The sequence below is a fragment of the Anolis carolinensis genome, chromosome 2 (assembly GCF_035594765.1).
Source record: "Anolis carolinensis isolate JA03-04 chromosome 2, rAnoCar3.1.pri, whole genome shotgun sequence".
NCBI lineage: Eukaryota > Metazoa > Chordata > Lepidosauria > Squamata > Dactyloidae > Anolis > Anolis carolinensis.
The window spans coordinates 87,864,576-87,889,247 of record NC_085842.1 but is presented as its reverse complement, the minus strand read 5'-3'; the positions used below and the strand labels follow the sequence as shown (position 1 = coordinate 87,889,247).

Sequence of the window (24,672 nt, the reverse complement as noted above, 5' to 3'; positions counted from 1 at the left end):
GTTTATGGTGGCCCTAACCCCTATCATGGGGTTTCCTTCACAAGCTTTATTCAGGGGAGGATTTGCCTTTGCCTCCCTCTGAGGGTGAGAGAGTGTGACTTGCCCAAGGCCACCCAGGGGGTTTAAATCCCTTCATAGTTTCCAAGCGGAGGGAAGTCTAGTCAGCCCAGTGTATCCACAGATTCAAATATCCAGGGCTTGAAAATATTTTTTTTAAATCCCCAAAACGGACCATGATTTTTGCCATTTTATATAAGAGAAGCCAATTTACTATACCACTATTTATACTGGGACTTGAGCATCCATGGATTTTGGTATCCACGGGGGAGGGGGTATCCCTGTAAACAAACCCCAGTGGATACCAAAGGTGTCCTGGTCCCACTCTATTCTGTGCTGGTCAGGCCTCCTTTAAAGAACTGCGTTCAGTCCTTGGTGCCACATATTAAGAAGGATATAGACACGTTGGAGCAGGTTCAGAGAAAGGCAATGAGGATGGTAACTGATATGGAGAGCAAAACAGATGAGGGAAGTTTGAAAGACTTGGGCATAGCCATCTTGGTGAAGAGAAGACTGGGGAGTGACATGACCACCTTTCAAATGCCTCAAGGACTGTCACAGAGGGGAGAGTGTAGGCCTGTTCTCTGATGTCATTGAAGTTAGGACCAAATCTTATGGTTTGAAGTTACAGCAAAGTAAATTTCCATTGAACATTAGAAGAAACTTCTTGACCATAAGAGCAGTGTGGCAGTGGGACTGACTGCCTAGAGGGCTGGTGCGTTCTCATTTTCTAGAGCAGGGCTTCTTAAACCTTTTCCACACATGACCCCTTTCCGCTCGAGAATTTTTTTTTACTCAACCCTGGAAGATGTATAAAAAATTAACATTTATTAATAATGGAAATTTGCAAGGTTAGCTAAAGAGGCTGATTTTCCTTTTATGACGTACGGCTGAAGCATTTTCTGCAGAGTCCACTGTAAACGCTGCACGTTGTTGATAACAAGTTTATGTAAATGTCTAGATGGTGATCAGAAACCTTTTACCATTCCCAATTTTCTTTTAACCCCAACACTGAGCTAAGGGGACCCATTTGGGGTTGGGACACACAGTTTAAGAAGCTGCAGTCTAGATATCTTTAAAAAGAGGCTTGACTGCTTCCTGCCTGGGGAACTTTAGCTTGGGATCCAGCACTGAGCAGGGGTTTGGATTCAATGGCCCATGGGACCCCCTTCCAACCCTGATTTTATGACTCCTGTTACACAAGTTGAGCCAAAGACTGACAGCTTGTCTACTTGAAAAAAACTTCAACCAAATCAGTAGACATTCAACACTGGCAGATAGTGAGTTCACAGTATGAATTTGCCAGGTTCTTATTATACAAATGTATTTCTGGGTGAGCTCTTTTGCCTTTGAAAGTGGTCTTCTGCTCATGGTGTAATGGCAAACAATGAGTCTGTGAGGTTGTGCAATCCGTTTTCTTCCAAATAAGTTACTCAATATGGCAGTTGCTGTGCTGGCGACTGGCACAACCTTAACTGCGTATGCAATTTACAGAACAATGCTCTGGCTCCTGATTCTTGGCTCGAGCAATTACAGTGCCCCAAGGGCAGGGCATATATCATGCAAATGCACAAAGGCAAAGCGCACGTCCAATTCTTGGGAAAAGAAAACCTCAGAGTTTAACTTTGGGTGGTGGAGTGGAGAACATTTGCCTAATTAAGAACAACTCAACCAATTCAAATTTTGGCACACAAACTGCTCTTTACACACAAACACACACAGGATCCCAACCAGTACAGCTGACTTTCAACAACCAACTGTGAACCGAATAATGATACAGTAACACCTCTGATGACAAAGTATGTTTATGAGCCTTACTTCTTTACCATAAAATTTGGTACCAGAAGCAGAAATAGCATAGAAAGAAGACAGATAGTTTCCTATACTACAAAAAATTAGAGACGTTTCAGCAACCTTTTTGTCTAAAACAAGTAAGAAGCCCAACCAAAATCAAGTGATCAGATTAGGTAAGTCTTACTGAAGTAAATAAACATTCTGAATCTTAAGGAGGACTTGAAAACTTCTTCCAAAATGAACTGAGGGATTATTTTTTCTTTAACCACCCTCCACTATTCTATGAGCTCATCTATACTGATCACCTAGGTCAGTGTGTACCTGGGTCAGCCCTATGGGGAGAGAGCAAAGATGAATACTTATATCGTCAACAAAAACTAAAACTTAGTAATGTGGTTTATCTTGCCCAGGGCGAATGTAAAGGGAATTACTTACAATGCTTCAGATTTATCCATAGTTATTTTATTCACATGACACCCATAAAATGCTTTCCACAACCATCACAGTCCCAATCTTGAAGTGTCTGATGGGAATCCATCTTGTCACTTACTAAAAGCAAGCTCTTAATACTTCTACTGAAGAAAGAAAGCTTTTAATACTTATACTGAAGTATTATTAAAGTATTATTAAGTATTATTAAAAGCAAGCTCTTAATACCCTGTTTCCCCGAAAATAAGACATCCCCAGAAAATAAGACCTAGTAGAGGTTTTGCTGAATTGCTAAATATAAGGCCTCCCCTGAAAGTAAGACCTAGTAAAGTTTTTGTTTGGAAGCATGCCCAACGAACAGAACACCAGAGCATGCAGGATCGGTAAATGTACATACCATAGATAGTTGTACATGGAAATACAGTAGAGTCTCACTTATCCAACATTCACTTATCCAACGTTCTGGATTATCCAACACACTTTTGTAGTAATTGGTTTCAATATATCGTGATTTTTTGGTGCTAAATTCATACAGTAATTACTACGTAGCATTACTGCGTATTGAACTGCTTTTTCTGTCAAATGTGTTGTATAACATAATGTTTTGGTGCTTAATTCGTAAAATCATAACCTAATTTGATGTTTAATAGGCTTCTCCTTAATCTCTTCTTATTATCCAACATATTCGCTTATCCAATGTTCTGCTGGCCCGTTTATGTTGGATAAGTGAGACTCTACTGCAGGGGTCCCCAAACTAAGGCCCGGGGGCCGGATGTGGCCCTCCAAGGTCATTTACCTGGCCCACGCCCTCAGTTTTATAATATAATATTTTATATCAGTTTTAATAATATAATATATTGTTTATACATATAATATTGATAATAATCTTATGTTATACAATATAATACTAATAAGAATACCATATAATAATATTAATTATATGTTATATATTACATATTATATTACAGTATAGTGGTATAGTTCAATATAGTAATATATAATGCTAATATTGTGTTATGCTAATAATATAATATATTGTATGTACATACAGCTGCTCTGAGTCCCCTTCAGGGTGAGAAGGGTGGGATATAAATGTAGTAAATAAATGCAGTAAATAAATAATTAATTTTAGACTTAGGCTCGGCCAAAGTCTGACATGACTTGAAGGCACACAACAACAACAACAACAACAACAACAACAATAACAACAATCCTAATTAACTTGACTATCTCATTGGCCAGTAGCAGGCCCACACTTTCCATTGAAATCCTAATAGGTTTATGTTGGTTAAAATTGTTTTCATTTTTAAATATTGTATTGTTTTTTCATTGTTGTTGTTGTTGCACTACAAATAAGACATGTGCAATATATGTGTGTGTGTGTGTTTATATATATTTATATATACAATATAATTTACAATAATATATAATAATTATAACATATTGTATATACATATAATTTTCATAATATTATATTGTAATACGATATAATACTAATAATACAATATAATAATATTAATTATATATTATATTTTACATGTAATATTACCAATAATATTACAATATATTGATACAGTACAATATAGTAATTTATTACCAGTATTGTCCTATGCTAATAGTATAATATTGTATGTAAATTTAATTTGTAAGCCGCTCTGAGTCCTCTTCGGGGTGAGAAAGAAGGGTGGGATATAAATGTAGCAAATAAATAAATAAATGTGCAGTATGCATAGGAATTTGGTTTTTTTTTTCAAATGATAATTCGGTCCCTCAACAGTCTGAAAGATTATGAACTGGCCCTCTGCTTTAAAAGTTTGGGGACCCCCGCTCTACTGTAATGGTAGGAACAAGAAATTCTTGATAGGACTCAGTTTGTCTGGTTATGTTGGTTTGTGATGACAACTACTGTACAGTATATGATAAATTTTCATTTTTTATTCAACAATAAATGTGAATTCTTCTTCATGGAAAGAATATGTCATCCCCTGAAAATAAGACCTAGTGCATCTTTGGGAGCAAAAATTAATATAAGACACTGTCTTATTTTGGGGGAAACAGGGTACTTCTACTGAAGAAAGGAAACTTATGGGAAAATGCAGCAAATGAGCTGTGTTGCTGAGGGCACTTCCAGGCAGCACGAAAATGCAGGTTTTAAATGAAGGACAAAAAAACCCGGGACCTGAGAACATGTCCCCACACAGATCTGTGGGTCTCAGGATTTCTTCTCCCGGGGCAGACAGGGAAAATCCAGCTGAAGGGTTTTTTAAAAAATCACTCAGTTATGTGCTGGACTGTATATGAACACATGCGAATATCTTAATATAAATACAAGCAGATTTGTATGTGCGTATTTGAAGTTCAGCACATAATGGAGGGAATTTTTTGAAAAACAAAACTTCCACAGGATTTCTCTCTTCCCCTAATTGCTTATTCAAGCTCTGTTTAATATTGTAAAGTTTAAAATTAAGAGTTTCAGAGAGTTCTAATTGCTCTCAGTTCGTGCTTCCTTTAAATCAGCTGTGTGTCCGTTTCACAGCCCAAACAGATGATCAGCTGTTTTGGGCTTTTTAAAAGCAGACATGTGCTGGAGCAGTTTCCAAGAAGGGGGGGGGATCATGTGTTTTTTGCAAGTTAAGGGATATACTGTGATGTAAATATGCACATTTTCCAGCCAGAATAAAGATACAAGGGGAATATTTTATCCCGTGGTTTTTTTGTCCATTTCAGTGAATCAGCGTGGACTTACCGCTAGTGTCATGTAGCCGCCCTCTCTTTTAACTTGAGAAATCCCATGTTTTAGGTGTTGTGTGGATGGGCCCTGAGTGGTGAATTCCATGGAGAAGAGATAATATTCTGGCAATGCTTTTCTGGGGTACCTACCACCCATCTGAGAGATGACACTACCAGCAATGACCTAGCTAATGCCAGTAACAGAACCATGGCCCCCTCCTCTACCGTCATCCCATGGGACTCAAAGTGGCACAGAGTATAAATGGAAGGAAAAGGGACAATGGACAATTGGCTACACCAGGGTTAGTCACTAAGGACCTCATCACATTGAGATCCACATGGCGGGTGATAGTGAGGGGCTTCAGCATACATCGTGATGAATCCAGTAGGCAGCGTGGGGAACCTGTTGCCCTGCATCCCGCATGGCCTGCATTGCTGCTTACCTATCCCACAGAGAGAAGTGTCACCACCCAACTCTCCTCCCCCTTTCTCTCAATGACAACACAGGTCTCCAGAGTCTTAGTCTAATCCACAAACTCCGCCATGCTAGCTGTCATGAATGTTTTCTAAAATAGCAGTTATAATGCAGAGGCAATTTGGATTGGAAAAAGGTGGGAGGGGAGTGTTTATCAACAGTATCAGCTCCTGGAATGTGTATCAACTCCCAGAAGCTAATATTTGGGAAAGAAATCCACTTCCAACCATGTTTTCTTCCAAATGGCAGGGATGGAAAGCTTTTCAGGTTAGAGGGCTAGTGTGGCTGTCATTTTGCATGACCAGATATGACTCCCAGTTGTCCTCTGGAGGTTTGGAGAGAGCTATTTCAATGTTGAGAGGAATGTGTATTCAGTTTAAAAGCCGTTTTTATTTCCCAAAGAAATCTGGAGAAGGTGCTGGATGGTTAGGGAGTTTCCCATGGGTCACACTAGATGCCTCAAAAGGCCTCATGTGATCCAAAAGCTGCACATATTCATATTTACTTGAATCTAATGCGCATATTTTTTGGATAAATGATATTCCCAAAATTGAGGTTGTGCATTAGATTTGATGGTGCATTAGAATTGTGCATGTAAATTCGACTTTGTTGTTGATCCTATCGTCAAGGAGGCAGGCAGGCAGTTGAACAGGGGAGGTTTTGGAGGTCATTCGGGAACTAGGTGAGGCTGGTGAGTTTGCCAGCCTAGGGCTGACAGAGGGAGGCGGCTTCCCACCAGCCTTTTTGCAATCATTGCATTACATTTGACAGCAAATCCTTTTTTTGTAATGTGCACCTTCAAAGTTGAAGTACACATTACATTCGATGGTGCATTATATTCAAGTAAATATGGTATCTTATCCTTGCTTTATGAATGTCTTAATGTATACAGTATCTACAAATGTGGACTAAAGCCTTTTTTGTCCTCCTACACTGCCCTCTCAGGGCCCTTCCACACAGCCATATAACCCAGAATATCAAGGCAGAAAATCCCACACTACCTGCTTTGAACTGGGTTATCTGAGTCCACAATGTCATATATTCTAGTTCAAAGCCAAAAACGTGAGATTTTATTCAGCTGTGTGGAAGGGACCAGAGTTTCAATCTCCCACCAACCCTAATCACTCGCAACATCTATTCACAAAATGTTTTGGAAGACCAAAATGCAACCAAATTATCAATATCACACCTAGTCTGGAATTTCAAAATGAGGGTCAAACTAAACTCTATATTGGGACTATTTTTAGAAGAGGGACTCCCTGAAGTGGTGAAAGATGCCTGTTAGTCTTGTGATTTTCTTCATATACATATCTTCCATCTAGCATGTGGTTTTTTTTTTCATTAAAGGTCTGCAGAAGCCCAACCCAGCATTCAGTTGCAAGTTTTGTGGTTGATGCACATATCTCAGGAAATTGTATTCCATAAATGGAAACCCAAAGGGAGGTCAAATGAAACTAATACTCCACCCCTTTAATGTCCAAAGCTTGCAAGTAGAGACTGAAAAATTAATGAAATTCATGCATTGCTGTAGCACAATTAGAGCAGCAGGCGGCACTGCAGGAAAGTCCAAAATGCAGCTTTTACTGGCAAATCATTTTCTTAGAATTCTCTTGCAGCCTGCTTGCTCCATGTTTAGTTCTGTTAGAAGTTGTTTCCTACAATAAGCTTAATGTTATTCTGAGTGATCTATCAGGGATACTATAAAGGCTACTGTGGCAGGAAATGTTCCCTTTAAAGACAGAGGCTATTCCAGAGATAAAGACATTTTCTTGGAGACACTGGCTGGAGGGAATGATAAGCTGCCTTTATGATAAAAAGGCATCCCAGGGTAGAACAGAGGACAGGAAAAGGCAAAGAAAGACATAGCTATATAGCCACAACTGTGTTGCAGAAACTGGAGATTGCAAACACTGAGAGAAGGTCAGCATGATAATATGTATTTATGATATTAGATTTAACCCTTGTCTTCTTTTCTTCAACACTTCAAAAGTTGACTCTGTGATCCATTATCCATGTTCCCAGATTTACTACCAAAGGGACCTGTTGCTCATCTCCATTGTGAGAAAAAGTCGCATGGGCCAACATAGCAGTTTGGTGCCAGGACTGCGGGGTGATGGTGGCAGTAGTGGTGTTAAAACATGGATCCTAGAAAGGACGTGGTTGAGATACACACACTCTTATTAATTTTGTTAGAGACAAATTCATTGCATTTGAAAAGATGGCACAGATATTGTGTAATGCTAAAAACATGATGTCTTCCTTAGTTTAATTGTAACTTCACATGGGTCCTATCACATTATTATAGCACTACTTTTACACTTTAACTGCTATGCCTATGTCTTGTGGAAATCTGTAATTTATAGTTTAGTAAGGCCTAAGAGCTTGGCTGTGGATTCATTCCCAAAGCCTCTCCCTATATGGCAAATTCCAGCATGTTGTCATAGCAGTTAAAGTGGAACAATAGTGTTATAAAGCATAATATGATAGTGCAAGGGTTTGAGGGAAGCCATGTTCTCTGAGCCGTAGCCTTTCTCCTGCTAACACTAATTTGTTGTGCACTATGTTTCTATAGCTGTTCGACAATTGATGGACAATTGCACAAAGAGGACAATGGACTTCCTTCTACTTCTTCACAGCACCATGACAGTTATGAAAATAGTCATGCGGAAATGTTAGCAAGGTGGTGATATTTCATAGAATCACAGAATCATAGAATCGTAGAGTTGGAAGAGACCTCATGGGCCATCGAGTCCAACCCCCTGCAAGAAGCAGGAAAATCTCATTCAAAGCACCCCCGACAGATGGTCATCCAGCCTCTGCTTAAAAGCCTTCAAAGAAGGAGCCTCCACCACTGTCCGGGGGTGTTCCACTGCTGAACAGCTCTCACAGTCAGGAAGTTCTTCCTGATGTTTAGGTGGAATCTCCTTTCCTGCAGTCTGAGGCCATTGTTCCGCATCCTGGTCTCCAGGGCAGCAGCAAACAAGCTTGCTCCCTTCTTCCTATGACTTCCCCTCACATATTTGTACATGGCTATCATGTCTCCTCTCAGCCTTCTCTTCTGCAGGCTAAACATGCCCAGCTCTTTAAGCCGCTCCTCATAGGGCTTGTGCTCCAGACCCTTAATCATTTTAGTTGCCCTCCTCTGGACGCTTTCCAGCTTGTCAACATCTCCCTTCAACTACGGTGCCCAGAATTGGACACAATATTTCAGGTGTGGTCTGACCAAGGCAGAATAGAGGGGTAGCATGACTTCCCTGGACCTATATGCTATACTCCTATTTATGCAGGCCAAAATCCCATTGGCTTTTTTCGCCGCTGCATCACATTGTAGGTTCATGTTTAACTTGTTGTCCACGAGGACTCCAAGATCTTTTTCACACGTACTGCTGTCGAGCCAAGCACCCCATTCTGTATCTTTGTATTTCATTTTTTCTGCCGAAGTGAAGTATCTTGCATTTGTTCCTGTTGAACTTCATTTTGTTAGTTTTGGCCCATCTCTGTCAAGATCATTTTGAATTCTGCTCCTGTCTTCTGGAGTGTTAGCTATCCCTCCCAGTTTGGTGTCGTCTGCAAACTTGATGATCTTGCCTTCTAACTCTTCATCTAAGTCGTTAATAAAGATGTTGAACAGAACCGGGCCCAGGACAGAATCCTGCGGCACTCCACTTGTGACTTCTTTCCAAGATGAAGAAGATGCATTGGTGAGCACCCTTTGGGTTCGTTTGCTTAACCAATTACAGATCCACCTAACCGTAGTTTTGCCTAGCCCACATTTGACTAGCTTGTTTGCCAGAAGGCCTTACTGAAATCCAGATAGGCTACATCCATGACATTCCCCGCATCTACCCAGCTTGTAACTCTATCGAAAAAAGAGATCAGATTAGTCTAGCATGATTTGTTTTTGGTAAATCTGTGTTGACTACAGGGCTGGCCGGAGATAATTTTCAATGTTAAGCGGGGGTGGTGAAAAGCGCCCCCCCCACCGGCGCCGCCTCCCGCGCCCTGGTCCCGCCTCCCGCCCAGCGTGCCCTGGCCCCACCTCCCACGCTGCGTGGGAGGCGGGGCCAGGGCGAATAGTGCGGGAGGCGGGGCCAGAGTTGGCCCCGCCTCCCGCGCTACTCCCGCTCGCCCGTCTGGCCTTTTCTAGCTGGCCAGACTGCAGCGGAGGTCCCTCCAGGCCGCGATTGCGGCCTGGAGGGACCTCCGCTGCAGTCTGGCCAGCTAGAAAAGGCCAGACGGGCAAGGGCGAATAGCGCGGGAGACGGGGCCAACTGTCACAAGTGGAGTGCCGCAGGATTCTGTCCTGGGCCCGGTTCTGTTCAACATCTTTATTAACGACTTAGATGAAGAGTTAGAAGGGCCAGGGCACGCTGGGCAGGGGGGGCGGGGCACCGCCCTGACGGTGCCCCGCCTCACGCCCAGTGCGCCCTGGTCTTGTGGTAGCTGGCCAGGCAAGCCTTGTGGCCTGGCTGGCCTTACCCAGCTAGCAGCTGGCCGGGCAAGGCCAGCCAGGCCAGGGCGCACTGGGTGGGAGGCGGGGCACCGTCAGGGCGGTGCCCCGCCTCCCGCCCAGCCTGATGGCGCCCCCCTGGACCTGCGCCCGAGGCGGCGGCCTCACATGGCCTCCATAGTGGGGCCGGCCCTGGTTGACTATTAGCAATGACTGCATTTGTTTCTAAGTGTTTGCAGACCACTTCCTTAATGATCTTTTCCAGAATCTTGCCTGGTATTAACGTGAGGCTAACCGGACGGGAATTGTTTGGGTCATCCTTTTTTCCCCTTCTTGAAGATAGGGACCACATTCATCCTCCTTCAATCTGCTGGGACTTCTCCCGTTCTCCAAGAACTCTCAAAAATGATTGCCAGTGGTTCCAAAATAACTTCCGCTAGTTTCTTCAATACTCTTGGGTGTAGTTGATCCGGCCCTGGAGACTTGAATTCGTTTAGAGCGGTCATGTGTTCCTGGACAACTTGTTTCCCTATTTGGGGTTGGATTTCCCCTAATACTTCATCTATTCCATGTTGCTGAGGTTGAGGCTGGCTTTCTTTTTGTGAGAAGACCGAGGCAAAGAAGGCATTAAATAGTTCTACCTTTTCCCTATCTCCTGTCAGAATTTCCCCATCTTCTCCTCGCAGAGGCCCTATCACCTCCTTGTTCTTCCTTTTCCTACCGACGTAAGCAAAGAAGCCCTTTTTATTGTTTTTAATGTCTCTGGCAAGCCTGCACTCATTTGCACTTTAGCCTTGTGAACCTTTTCCCTACAGGAGTTGGCTATTCGTTTGAATTCTTCTTTGGTGGTTTCTCCCTTTTTCCACTTCTTATGCATGTCTTTTTTTAGTCTTAGACCAGTTAGAAGTTCTTTGGACATCAGTTCTGGCTTCTTTGCAATTGTCTTATTTTTATTCTTTGTTGGCACTGTTTGCATTTGTGCCTTGAGTATTTCACTTTTGAAAAACTCCCATCCATTTTTAACTCCCTTGTCTTTTAATATTGGCGTCAAAAAGTCAAAAAGTTTTTTCAGTCAAAAAGCCTTTGGAAGAGATGTTAGAGGCGTTTTCACCTGAATGTTAAAGGAATATTCTAGGTGTGCCTCTTTTAGGAGATAGATCTCTACATGTTTAATAGCCACTTTGGGATTTGGATCACCACCTTCAGCTTTACTGCTCCACTGACCTTTGAGCTCCTAGCCGTCATGGGCAACTTCTTGGGGGAAAGAGCAGCAATCATGGATTGAACCTGCTGGTCTCTGTAAGAAAGCAATTGTCTTTGTCTTCCTTCCAACATCTATTCTAAAGACCTTTTTGAATGGGGAGCACTAAGGGCATTGTTGTGGAAGCCTAGTGCTCTTGGACTGAGTTTGGATGGCAACCCGTCTTCTCAGTACATGAAATCCAACAAGAGAGCCAAAGAGATCTTTTTTGGGGGGGGGGGGGGGTATCTAGATGTTGTTTTCATGTTTTAATATCTTCATGTTAATGGTTTTAAATTGTATTTATATGTTGATTGTTTCTATTGATTTTATGTTATGTTTTATTTGCTTTGTATAATGTGGCATTGAATTTTTGCCTAAATGTATGTTGTACGCTGCTCTGAGTCCCCTGCGGGGTGAGAAGAGCGGGATAGAAATGAAGAAAATATATAAAAATAAATAAACCTGAAGGATCCTCAACAAATGCCTTTCCATCCACCAGCTGCTTTCAAACTCCCAGAGAGAAGTCATCAACCCTCTAGTACAGGGGTTCCCAAACTAAGGTACACAGGCCAGGTGTGGCCCTCCAAGGCCATTTCCCCACCCCCACCCTAGACTTCAGGCTTAGGGTTGCCCTAAGTTTGAAACGACTTGAAGACACACAACAACAATCCTAATTAACTTGACTACCTCATCAGCCAAAAGTAGGCCCACACTTACCATTGTAATGCCGCTAAGTTTATGTTGGTTAAAATTGTTAATAATTTTAAATATTTTAAATGTATTTTCCCTTTTTTGCACTACAAGTAAGATATGTGCAGTGTGCATAAGAATTCATTCATGGTTTTTTAAAAACTATACTCCTGTCCCCCAACATCTAAGGGAGTGTGAACCGGCCCGTGGCTTAAAAAGTTTGAGGACCCCTGCTCTAGTGCATTGATTAGTTGGGGCTCTACCCATCATCATTCCAAGTTGGTGGGACTCCATTTAGTCCTTTGCTCCTAGCAGCAAAATGTCTTGGGCCTCCTCTGATTGAACCCCTGCAAAAAATTGTATTTCAGACTGGACAAAGTCAGGATGAAAACTTAATATGGAAGCATCCTCATTCTGTTGTGCTGCATCTAAAAAGGAGTGGGCAATGGCAGCTTTAATAGCTGTTGTTGGACTACACTGCCAATGCAGCTCCTATGATCTTCACAACTATCCATGCTAATTGAGCTTAGTGAAAATTGTGGAACAACATTTGCTCGCTCAAATTTATGTCAGCTAATATGATAGCTGGAAAGGGAGAATCACAATTAACAAATTAAGATCCACATTGAGCCTTAAACAGTGGGGGCAGAACTATCTATAAGCTAGAGCATACACTATAGCCTCAGTATTTTGAACCTTATCATGGAGAATGCCCAAAATAAAATGTAGTGCAACACTGTGCAATTCAAGGCCAAAACAGGAAACAGGGACGGACTGATAGGGCGTCTACAGTATATTCTTCCCTCCTTGAGTAATTGCTACATATTCATTTCTCCACAGTCTCACAGAACCATTGAAGAAGCAGGCATCTCTCTGGACAACTGACATGCAGAAGGTATGCAGGATATAGGTTGCAGGGATTTGCCATTTTGGGCGCTTCTGGTGGATTGTGCTGCAAAGAGTTGGTGGCATTCAGGACAGCCTGGACGCATGCAGTTGCATCCCTCACTAATGGATCTTGAACTCTGCAAGACTGTAAGCTGTATCACACTATACACACTGTTATAACATCATTATTCCACATTAACTGCTATGGCTGCTCCCTGTGGAATTCACCCCCCCCCCAAAAAAAGTATAAGTCCTCGTATCCTATACAATGTTGTCATGACAGTTAAAGTAGAATAACTGTATACTTTAAGGGAGGCAGGGCTTTAGAATTCTCAACCATAGGGATCTTAGACTGAGGTTTACAAATCCCAGAATTCCACAGAGGACAGCCAATGCAGTTAATATGGAATAATAGTGTTATAACAGTGTAGTGCAGGCATGGGCAAACTTTGGCCCTCCAGGTGCTTAAGCATCTGAGGGGGGAAAGGAAGGGGTGGAGGCTAGGAATTGTGGAAGGTGAAGTCCAAAACACCTGGAAGGCCAAAGTTTGCCCATGCCTGGTGTAGTGTGATAGGGCCCGATGTCTTACTTAAATGGTGCTTCCAAGCTCAGAAAGTAAGTGACAACAGTAAGACAGCAAATAAATTGTGCCATGAAATGCAGCGGTCCAACAAACTCATTCCTTTGGGATAGATTTACATATATAGAATCCCTTTTGATGATTGAAGTTAGAACCATGGGAAAATTCTGCAGAGAGGTGTGGTGACCAAGAGAGGAAATGAGCTGTCAAGTGTAGTTGGGGGAGGGTGGGATAGATTTTGTCTGATGAGGCAGCAGCTCAGGCCAGTGAAAGGACAGAAGATATCCTATACAGAGAGAGATAAGCCCTAAATCACACAGCTTGATCCTTTTATTAGACCAGGGCGATTTACATTAAAAAAATTCAAGGCAATTCCAAAACTTATTTTCTTCTGCTTGAGGCAACTGGCTAATAAAATGTCCTGAATCCTTCTGAAACCTTGGTCTGTGCAGCTTCTTGATACTGGGAATCACATTGTCTGCATTGGGCAGTTTCTCTGAGGAAATGCTTCAGTCTGTCCTCAGAGGTGCCATATGCACTGTCCTCAACCCACAGCAGCAAGTCGGAGTCCAGTTGGGCCGATCAGCCCTGATAGACTGTCACCTTACTGTCTGTGTTGCCGTTGCCACACCCAGATGTCCACATAGCTCTGTGAGAGCACCTGGCCATTGATGGCACCCTGTGCTATTATCAGCAGAGATGCTTGTGTGACCAGGAAAGAGAAGGTGGTCTCCCCTCCTTCCTGGTTGCCTGGGTACCTGCGACAAGCAGGGTTCTTAATGGCTTTACTGGATTAATTTTACATACAAATCACGTGTTTGCTTTCCAGATGTGGGGAAATGCCACACACCTTCCAGGAGACACTTCCCTTTTGATGGAAACCCCAAACTCTCATCTTAACAAGTCAACACAACTACAGTGTGTTGCTGAAGCGGAGTTCCAGCACCTGCTGCTTCCAGTCACTTATAGCCTGGTTTGTGTGCTAAGCTTGGGCTCAAACAGTGTTGCCTTGTGGAGCTGCTGGGTCACCCGAGCCCAGGCCCCTCCTGTCATGATCTTCATCTACAATCTCATTGTCATCGACCTACTGTTTGCCCTGTCACTGCCCCTGCAAGCTGTGTATCATGCTAGACGCAACGACTGGCCCTTTGGCGAGGGCCTGTGTAAGGCCACCAATGCTCTTTTCTTGGCCAACATGTTCAGCAGCACCCTTTTCTTGGCCTGCATCTGCCTCGAACGTTACCTGGCTGTCATCCACCCTATCCGCTACCTGCGCCTCCGGTGGCCCTTCTACCGTGTGCTACTCTCCATGGCAATCTGGTGCACAGTAGCGATTGGGCTGCTGATCTTCTTTTCCAAAAGCACTGTGACTCGTCACTTCCCAAATGGGAATACTGCCTGCATGGAGAATTTCCCGGCTCGTGTATGGAGCAATGAACTTGCAGCCATGGTCTTTGCCTCTTCAGCCTTGGGTTTCTTTGTGCCCTTTGTCACCATTGTCATCTGTTCGGTTGTGATTGGCCGACGCATCATGAATCTCACACACAGGTCAGTTCAGGCTTCCTCGCTTCGGAGGCACTCTCTCCACACTCTCCTGATGGTGACCGGCCTGCTTACCTTCTGCTTCCTACCATTTCACATCATCCACATCCTACATACGCTTGGCCGTATTGGGGTCCTCTCAACCCCAGGACTGCTGCCTTTCACATGTTCAGCACAGCGAGCGGTCATGGCCCTTGCGAGCATCAACAGTGCTCTTAATCCACTGCTGTACTATTTCAATATGAAAGCTACCAATCGGAAACTGCCCTGCTGTGGCACAATAAGCCAGAACCTCATGGATTCAGGTGAGACTGCTAGCCCAACCATGGAGGGCCTCAGAAACATGACCTAGATCAGTGGTTCTCAACCAGTGGGTCCCCAGATCTTTTGGCCTTCAACTCCAGAAATCATAACAGCTGGTAAACTGGCTGGGATTTTTGGGAGTTGGGAACCCACAGGTTGAGAACCACTGACCTGGATACTAGTGTATAAGGCCTTCTTTGTAGCAACATCTGACTTGTTCTGGAGTGTCATCATAATCTTTGTTTTCTTCCCTCACCCCCACTATTAGCAAGACAATGTATTACCCGTAACTTTTGAACAGGATATCTACAATAGCTTCCTGACACGACAAAGAAAGATAATATAATAATCTTAATACCTGGGCAATTTTGAAACACACAAAATCTACTGGTTTTAGAGGATCACCTTTTCTAGTATATAGGTACTCCATAGGGTATCATGTATTAGTTGTCTATGTGGGCATGGGATCATCCAGTATACAGGCAGGAAGGTGACCATAAACTCACACTGGAGGATGTAGAGATTCCTAGAGAGAACATTTTAAATCAAATCTGCAAAAGTCAAAACTTCAAATGTGGAGGGGCAACTGTTTACTTTAATCTGGCTGGTCCATGAGGAATGACTGGTATTAGTTATACTCAGAGCCAAAATATCTATGATTAGAGGAAAAACCTGGAGGCAGTGGGAACAGAGACAGTTCTAGAAAGGAGTGCAATCAGTTAAGGAGTCCAGACAGTAGAGCGACAGAGCTATGATTTGAAAAGTAACCATGGAAATATGGTTGTTGGAGAATCAAAGACTGAAGAAAAATTCAGAGTGGGACTCTAGACTCAAGCCAGGAAACTGAGGACATGAAGTGGGCATTAGATGTCACCATGGTTCATTATTGTTCCATTTTTTTAAAAAAATGTGGTCAGGCTGATGCAAGACATTTTGCTTCTGGAGTACATGGTTTCTCACTACCCATATAAGTCATGTTACAGAGCACCAAAGTGAGCAAGCCATTTGATCACATGAATCAGAAAAGCAGGAGAGGTTGCAAACAGTATGCAGGAACTAGATCTAAAAAGGAAACATGAAATGTACAATTATATCAGTCAACCATGCTCTGGTCATCAGCAAAATGCCTCTCCTTGCAGCTGATGTCCAGCAATATAGGTTGAGGAGAGAGTTACAGTCATTGCAATAATACCGAAATCATGACAGTAAACATGAATATGAAACACTTAACTATCTGTGGTTGTTTTGTATTTACAATCATAATTAAGGGCCCTCCCACACAGCCATATAACCCAGAATATCAAGGCAGATAATCCACATTATCTGCTTTGAACTGAACTATCTGAGTCCACACTGCCATATAATCCAGTTCAATGTGGATTTTATACAGCTGTGTGGAAGGGACCTTATAGACATGATTGTGATACTATGAAGAGTGGAGTTGCAGCCACCTTGTGTGAGTGTTTTATTGGCCTCTATTTATACAGACATAACTCAGTTTTAAAAACCTTGGAAACTCTTTTGCATACCCAGACCTCCCTTTCTGCCTTGTCATCTGTTTCTCTGGAATCTCTTTAGCAGAATTGGGGGCAGAGACAATAGTGCCTGCAATAAAGCGTGAGTTGGAAATGAATTGGCTACTACTGAAACTGATTCTACTACAGGTAGCCTGCCCCTGTCTATAATAGGCATGGTACAGAGCACCTGCCTCCAGAATCCCTTAAGGCCAGTGGTTCTCAACCTGTGGGTCTCCAGGTGTTTTGGCTTACAACTCCCAGAAATCCTAGCCAGTTTACTAGCTGTTAGGATTTCTGGGAGTTGAAGGCCAAAACATCTGGGGACCCATAGGTTGAGAACCACTGCTTTCGGCAGATGTGAACAACAAAACAGAGGAAAAGGGGAGCTCAAATAAATCTGCTTCACCAGATGCACCCAGCATATTAAAAATAATAGATCTGTATACATTTAGCCACCAAAATAGAAATCTTAGAAAAGTGGAGGTTGAGGAAAGAAAAAAATAATAATAGCTAGATGGATTTTGGGAGAAGCTTTTGGGTGCTTTTTAGAAGATTCAAACTGTTTTTATTTACTTCTGCAAGGCTTACCCTAAACTGGTAGTTTGATTTCATATGGGCTTATTGTTAGATTTGGACAAAATATTTGCTGAGACAATACAGTTTCTCTTGATGTTTGTGATGCAGGAATCTACCTCTACTCTTAGAATGTTATTTCTGCCTCTGGCACCAAATATTCTGTTGAAGAGTAATGTCCAGGTACACATTTACTTTGTTAATTGAGGTATACCTGTACTCTTTTTTTTTACTTTTGTAAATAAAGCAAACATTGCAAAAGCAGGGTAAATCAGCAGTGCTTTCAGTCTGCTCTTTGAACCTCACTTGGGGCAACTGGAAATGCAAAATAATTACAGTAGAGTCTCACTTATCCAACATAAATGGGCCGGCAGAATGTTGGATAAGCGAATATGTTGGATAATAAGGAGGCATTAAGGAAAAGCCTATTAAACATCAAATTAGGTTATGATTTTACAAATTAAGCACCAAAACATCATGTTAGACAACAAATTTGGCAGAAAAAGTAGTTCAATATGCAATAATGCTATGTAGTAATTACTATATTTATGAATTTAGCACCAAAATATCACAATATATTGAAAACATTGACTACAAAAATGCGTTGGATAATCCAGAATGTTGGATAAGCGAGTGTTGGATAAGTGAGACTCTACTGTACCAACAAAACCCAGAGAGCATACACACACCTATTTTGAAGCCCCACATTGCTGTTTTCTCTTTTCCATATCTCTTTTCACTTCTTCTTGGTTTGAATGCAAATTATTCTCTCTCCATTCTCGGTATAGGATAGTTAACATGTTTTGAATGCAAACCACCCCAGCTGTTTTACCAGCTCCTTCAGTCCTCCAGTTGCTGGGGATAACAAATTTCACCACTAAAATAGCAACTGTGACATTATAGAAAACCACACAATGTAGCGTCTTCTTCTGTTCCCTTCTATTCCCTTCTGGGATGAAAGAATAGCTCTGCCTGCACACAAGAAGGACTATAAATGTAGCCACCCTCCTGATTCACAAGGAACCATCACTGCTGGATTTTGGACATCCCTGCTATGAAGGATCAGGTGGGTTCTATAAACATACAGGTCACATTCCTAATCATACATAGCAGATCCATTCTGCAGAACCATACGTTTCTACTTTATTCTGGTCTACAAGAGGGAAACTCAGATGGCGGAGATCTCTGGAAAGCACCTCTCTGATATGATGGAAGCCTCGTAGTTCCCATCTGGGGATTACATACCTCATAACCTCTGAGGATGCCTGTCATAGATGTGGGCAAAACATCAAGAGATAATGCTTCTGGAACATGGCCATACAGCCCGGAAAACACACAACAACCCTGTGATTCTGGCCATGAAAGCCTTCGACAACACAGCTTTACTTCTGCTCTTCCGTTCCCACATAGAGAAGAAGGTAGAAGAGTTAAATTCAATGACAACAGTGGTGGGTCCAAGGACTCATCTAATGCAATCTCCAAAGCCCAGAATTTTCCCAGTTTGCCCAGTTCTACCAAAACAAACCAGGAGGAAACATATATCCTAAAAATAAAAGGATAGGTGTTTGAGGAATCCATATCAGACTTCTCAAATTGTACCATATATACTCATGCACAAGTCGACTTTCTGTATAAGTCAAGGGCGCGTTTTGAGACCAGAATTATGGATTTTGATGTGACTTGTTAATAGGTTGAGAGTGATTCTGCAGAGAGGGGAATACTAATGCTGCCTCAGGGCCAGGAGCCTCTAGCTATTGCTGCTATCATTTCCCTGCCCAGGCATTCAAAAAGTCCAGAAGTGGCATCATGATAGAGAAAACAGAGTGGTTCCGTGCTTCTTTTAAGTTTTCCTGGAATGGACTCTTACCTTTCACCATTTTCTTCAGAGAAGGGGATGGTTCTATTTTTGATAAGAGTTAAGGTACAGCATTTACAGCACCCACTCAATCCAGTTTACTAAAATTTCTAAACTTTTACATGGTGTATGGGGTATATTGTTCAATTTTGGAAATGTTTATTAACACACACAAACACAGACTGCTTCATAAAGTGCAAATTGCCCTGTAATCTGGGAGATTTTTACTCAGCATTAGTATATAAAATGACTGTAGTAATTGGTTTTCGATAACACAAAACAGAGACTCAATCAACTCACACCGGGGCACAACCAGAATATGAAGCAAACTGTCTCAACCACTGGACATGTGCAATTATTGTTAATGCATCCATACTATCTGGTTGAACACGTCTGCCAGGGTAACTTCACTTCTGTGGCTTCTTGCGTAACACTGTTGCTGGTTTTTTTTTTTTAGACATTTATTATCTGCATCCTCCCACATCAGAGAAAAGGATGCATGAACATTTTGTTATTCCATGTTCATAGAGCTCATTAGCTGTCAGAACTTAATCTGCCTTACTGACATAGCCCAGAAACTTCTCACATAGGAAACTGCATACCATCTACATATATACAATTATACATGGTGAAAGCACACATGGTTATCTTACTATGTCTGTTTCTGGTATGTCCTGAGATGGCCTGAGATGTGTTCCAGGGGAAAAGAGAAAGGCTAATGAAGATATGCCTCAATAAGGATAAAGAAAGAGGGAAGTAGTTATATACCAGCAGCTTTTAACTCAAGGTAAGGGAATTGAATAACATAAAGGCACCTGATCCCATATTATCTTAGAGGCTAAGTAGGGTCAGCCCTGGTAAGTACTTGAATGGGAGATAACCCAATGAATACCAAAGGCTATGGGCTGTATTTCAGAGGAAGGAACTGATAAACCACCTCTGAGGGCCCTTCCACACAGCCATATAACTCAGAATATCAAGGCAGAAAATCTACAATATCTGCTTTGAACTGGAATATATGGCAGTGTGGACTCAGATAACCCAGTTCAAAGCAGATATTGTCAACAGGTGACTTGAAAACACTTAGTCCCACACAAAGGAATCAGAAGATTTACTCTCTAACCAAGAACATAAAGAGAGTGGGCATGTCAAAAACATGGATAAATAATGTGAATAATTTAGATGTGCTGATCCTAAATATAAAACTAAAGAAAAGACACCAAAGAGAGTACTGTGCATTATCATTATATGTACAGAAGACTCCAATCAGCTAGAAAATAGAAAAAGAACAAACTACATGGGAAATGCTTTGGCTGTGGAAAAGCAGCATATAACTTTTTTTGAAAGCAAACATACACTCTCACATGCAAGCATGAGGTAGGCCAACCCTGCAGTTCAGAGCTTTCCAAACACTTCATGTTGGTGACACACTTTTTAGTGTGACCTCTCTGCCATGACCTTCCCATCTTGGGTGCCCCTTCATGGTTTAGCTCATGGTATCATCGAGGTGCGCAAGTCCCAGCACCATGTCAAGGTAACAATCCTTTGCAGGGGTTTTTAGACATACTACACAGTAATTCAATTTTACTAGCAATTTGAACGTTAAACCAACCCCTTACAAGAAAGATGAAAACCTATATACATTGTAATAACAAAATATTTGAAAATACAACATATCTGTTATGATTGAGCCTCATGGCTCTGTTACTGACAGACGTGGGCGTAAGACTCCTCGAGAGTCAGATACTCTCGAGGAGCGAGAAAGAAAAAGACTGCGAGACATTTTTGCAGCACCATCTGACGAAGAGTCTTTTGAGGGGTTTACGGAGAGAATGGAGGAGGGGCTGGTTAGCTCGGAGGAGGATGAGATGGATTGGACTCGGGTAAGGGAGGAATTGGGTGCCACTGGTCATGATAGGATAGAAGATGAATGGGGACTTTCAGGACTAGACCCATGGCTTAGCTGGAGGGATGGGACGGGATCCACAGCTGGAGATGCTGTGGGGCGTAGTCAGAGGTGTTCCAGCTCTGATGAGGAAAGTGATGAGGAAACGCCCGGGTTAAGGAGGACAGCTGACAGTGATGAGGATTTGTAACTGGCATAAAATGGGGCTTGGGAGCAATTGCAAATTGCGTTGGGCAAGGTAATCTGGACAAACGCTTGGGATCTGTGTGGGACGCTTTCCTGAAGACTGGTGTGTTTTCCTGTACTGAGACGTAAGTTGTTTTTGGAATTCAGGGTCAGACGGCGGGAGGAATTGTGTGGGCATTTGTTTGTGCAAACCTGTGCTTACTCTTATTAGCTTGACCTTCCGTCGTCTTCTTGACGGACGCCATCTCCTGCTTTGAAAACTCGGATTGAACTGACCACGGCTTGTCTTCCCCCTTCTGGACTTGGAAACTACAAACGTCTACTTCTGGCTTTGAACCACGGAAAGGAACTGGGTCTACTCTTCTGCTACAATCCTTGGCTGATCTGTTCGTGTTGGAAATCCTGTCTGCTGTGTGTGTGGGAGCGACGCAAGTTCCTCTAAGCACCGTGTTGGCAGCAGAGAGGAATCTGCTGCCAATTAGTTGCATTCTTTTGTTCCTCGGCTTTTGTTTTGTTTACCCTCAGGCTGAAGCAAGCAGTTTGTTTTTACCCGGATTAAACTTCGGTTTAATCCGGTTTATCTTTTGTACGTTTTTTCCTTGTCCCTTTTTTGCTCCTAAAGGCTAAAATTGCCTGGCCCTTGTGTTTTTACGGGCATTTTTGAGTTCTGTAATTAAATAAACTCTGTTATTTTGAACCTTGTGGCGTTCTGTCCTTGACATATCTCTTGAAAATCTCTCATTTATATTTTTTAAATATATGGTTTCTTGCTTATTTCACATAGGCCCCTTCCACACAGCTGAATAAAATCCCACATTATCTGCTTTGAACTGGAATATATGGCAGTGTGGACTCAGATAACCCTGTTCAAAGCAGATATGTGGGATTTTCTGCCTTGATATTCTGGGATATAGGGCTGTGTGGAAGGGCTCAAAGACTCGGAAATTTCTTGTTACATTCGCACAACACAGCTACACACTATAGCTGACACTCTAACATGTTGCGACGCACAGTTTGGAAAGCTCTGCTAGTTAGTAGCAGTGAGGCCAGGATACTGTTCCTTCAATTGTGGTTCTGGTCTTTGCAGATGCCTGTATCCTTAAAGAATCCATGAATTACAGGAAACTAGGAAACACCTGTTCATGTACATTCTTCCTCAGAAGAAAGTCCCATAGATTTCAGTGATGCATGCTCCGAGCAGGCATTGTCCCTCAGGTCCCTTTTACACTGTCATATAAAATCCAGATAATCTGGCAGTGTAGACTCATATCATTTAGGACCCACCCACACAGCCATAAAACCCAGAATATCAAGGCAGAAAATCCACAATATCTGTTTTGAACTGGATTATCTGAGTCCACACTGCCATATAATTCAATTCAATGTGAATTTTATACAGCTGTGTGGAAGGGGCCATAGTTCTAAACAGATAATGTGGATTATCTGATTTGTTAATCTGGATAATATGGCAGTGTAGAAGGGGCCTCAGGCCCCTTCTACACTTCCTCTATATTCTAGGATTTGATCCCAGATTATTTCTTTATCCCAGGTTATCTGGCAGTGGGGATTTATATAAACCAGTTGAAGCAGATAATCTGGGATCAGATGCTGGGATATAGGGCAGTGTGGAAGGGGCTTCATTTTTATGTACAAAGGAGGGGCAATTTACTAGTTTTGCATTTGTAAGTTTTACTGGAGACAATGAGAACAATTTGAGAACAAACATACATGGGATTATACTAAGAATTTATTAGGCTGGCCAGCATGAAAGGATACATGCTGTCATTGCTAGCTATGATGATAGATTTCATAAGGAATTGCCCCAAGCAATGGACATGAAGAACCAAAGAGTTCCCATTGAGCCCCACATTTGATACGTTTCGGTTAAACACAAGGGTGGAAGGTATTTGTTCATATGTTCCCAGATAACATCTGCCGGAAGAAGCTGAACGTCTGGCTGGGTTCTACATCCTGGTTGTCAGTGGGGTGTTAAGACCCCTGTGAGAAAGTTGTTGTGGGAGCAAACAAAACAGAGGTTTTTGGTTGGAAAGTGCAATGTCTTTGCTCCCTGATGGTAGCACCAGTGTTTGTATCTAAAACAACTACAGGCAAAATGAACTTGTTGTACCTAACTGGTCCTCTTCATTGCATTGCTTGTTATGAAAGTAAAGGCTATTAAGTCTGAGGCCCCTTTTACACTGGCATATAGTCCAGATTATCTGATTTGAATTTGATTATATGAGTCTACATTGCCATATAATCCAGTTCAAAGCAGATAATCTGGATTTTATATGGCAGTGTAGAATCATAGAATCATAGAATCCTAGAGTTGGAAGAGACCTTGTGGGCCATCTAGTCCAACCCCCTGCCAAGAAGCAGGAAAATCACATTCAAAGCACCCCTGACAGATGGTAATCCAGCCTCTGCTTAAAAGCCTCTAAAGAAGGAGCCTCCACTACAATCTGGGGCAGAGAGTTTCAGTACTGAACAGCTCTCACAGTTAGAAAGTTCTTAGAAGAGGACTGAGAGGTAGATAACACCATGACAGGCGAAAGCAGCATGGCTCATTCCTGTTCTATTCCCAAACCCTCACCGGTACTGAGTTATCTTCCTTACACTTCTCATACAAGACTATCCAAGATGAAAGAGTGCTAGATTCTTACAACAACAAGTAACGTATTCACAAGAAATAAGTAATGGCAGTGGAACACAACTCCAAAGTCCTTAATCCCACCCACTGCTGCAAGTCAGCATCTGAGACTCTGCCAGAATTGAAAATTCATGTCTCTGATCCAAACAGGTTTCGTCACTACTGTTTGGGGGAGAAGTAGGGTCAAGGTAGTGCTTTGTCCTTTTTCCAAAGTTGCTGGGCATTTCCAAATTTGGTTATTTCTAACAGATCCAGAATATATTTTGTAGGGGGCGGGAAGGGGGGAGACAACAGAGCTAAAGTTAGTGCAAAGCAGACATCTAAGTACCAAGCTCAGAAAGAGCTTGAAAACCTAGCTCTTCACTCAGGCCTTTGGATAAAGATTGCTCATCCTCATAACAATCTTGAATCTGTGACCATTTTTGTACCTGTTTGCACTTTTTACCTTTGTCAACTTGATATAGACACAGGGTCTATTCCCATCCCAATTTGCACTTCCAAAAATTTGCAGCACTTTATCAGTCACCTCGTGTTTACAATATTTATATGGTGCACCTTACCCAGTCTACTTTTACAACCTCTCCGTTTTAATCCATGTTTTTATTAGTTTTTGTCATTTGTTTTTATTGGGTGATGTTTAAATTTTTATAATTGTGCATGTCTCTTGTCTATTGTTGTGTTTTATATTGCTATTGTTTTTATTTGGGCTTGGCCCTATGTAAGCTGCCCTGAGTCCCCTTTGGGGAGATAGAGGCGGGATATAAAAATAAAGTTGTTGTTGTTGTTGTTGTTGTTGTTGTTGTA

The 24,672-nt window shown here is 42.2% G+C and overlaps 1 protein-coding gene across 1 annotated transcript; it reads left to right on the top strand.

Moving 5' to 3' along the window:
- The first annotated feature begins 14,170 nt into the window (after positions 1-14,170).
- On the top strand, positions 14,171-20,681 carry LOC103277905 (lysophosphatidic acid receptor 6). Its single transcript, XM_008104970.3, has one exon. It carries the CDS (start codon positions 14,211-14,213, stop codon positions 15,228-15,230), a length of 1,020 nt encoding a protein of 339 aa, XP_008103177.2. The 5' UTR covers positions 14,171-14,210; the 3' UTR covers positions 15,231-20,681.
- Positions 20,682-24,672: the final 3,991 nt, after the last annotated feature.

Coding starts and splice junctions, on each gene's coding strand:
- LOC103277905 (XM_008104970.3), top strand. CDS start 14,211: ATGGAAACCCCAAACTCTCATCTTAACAAGTCAACACAACTACAGTGT.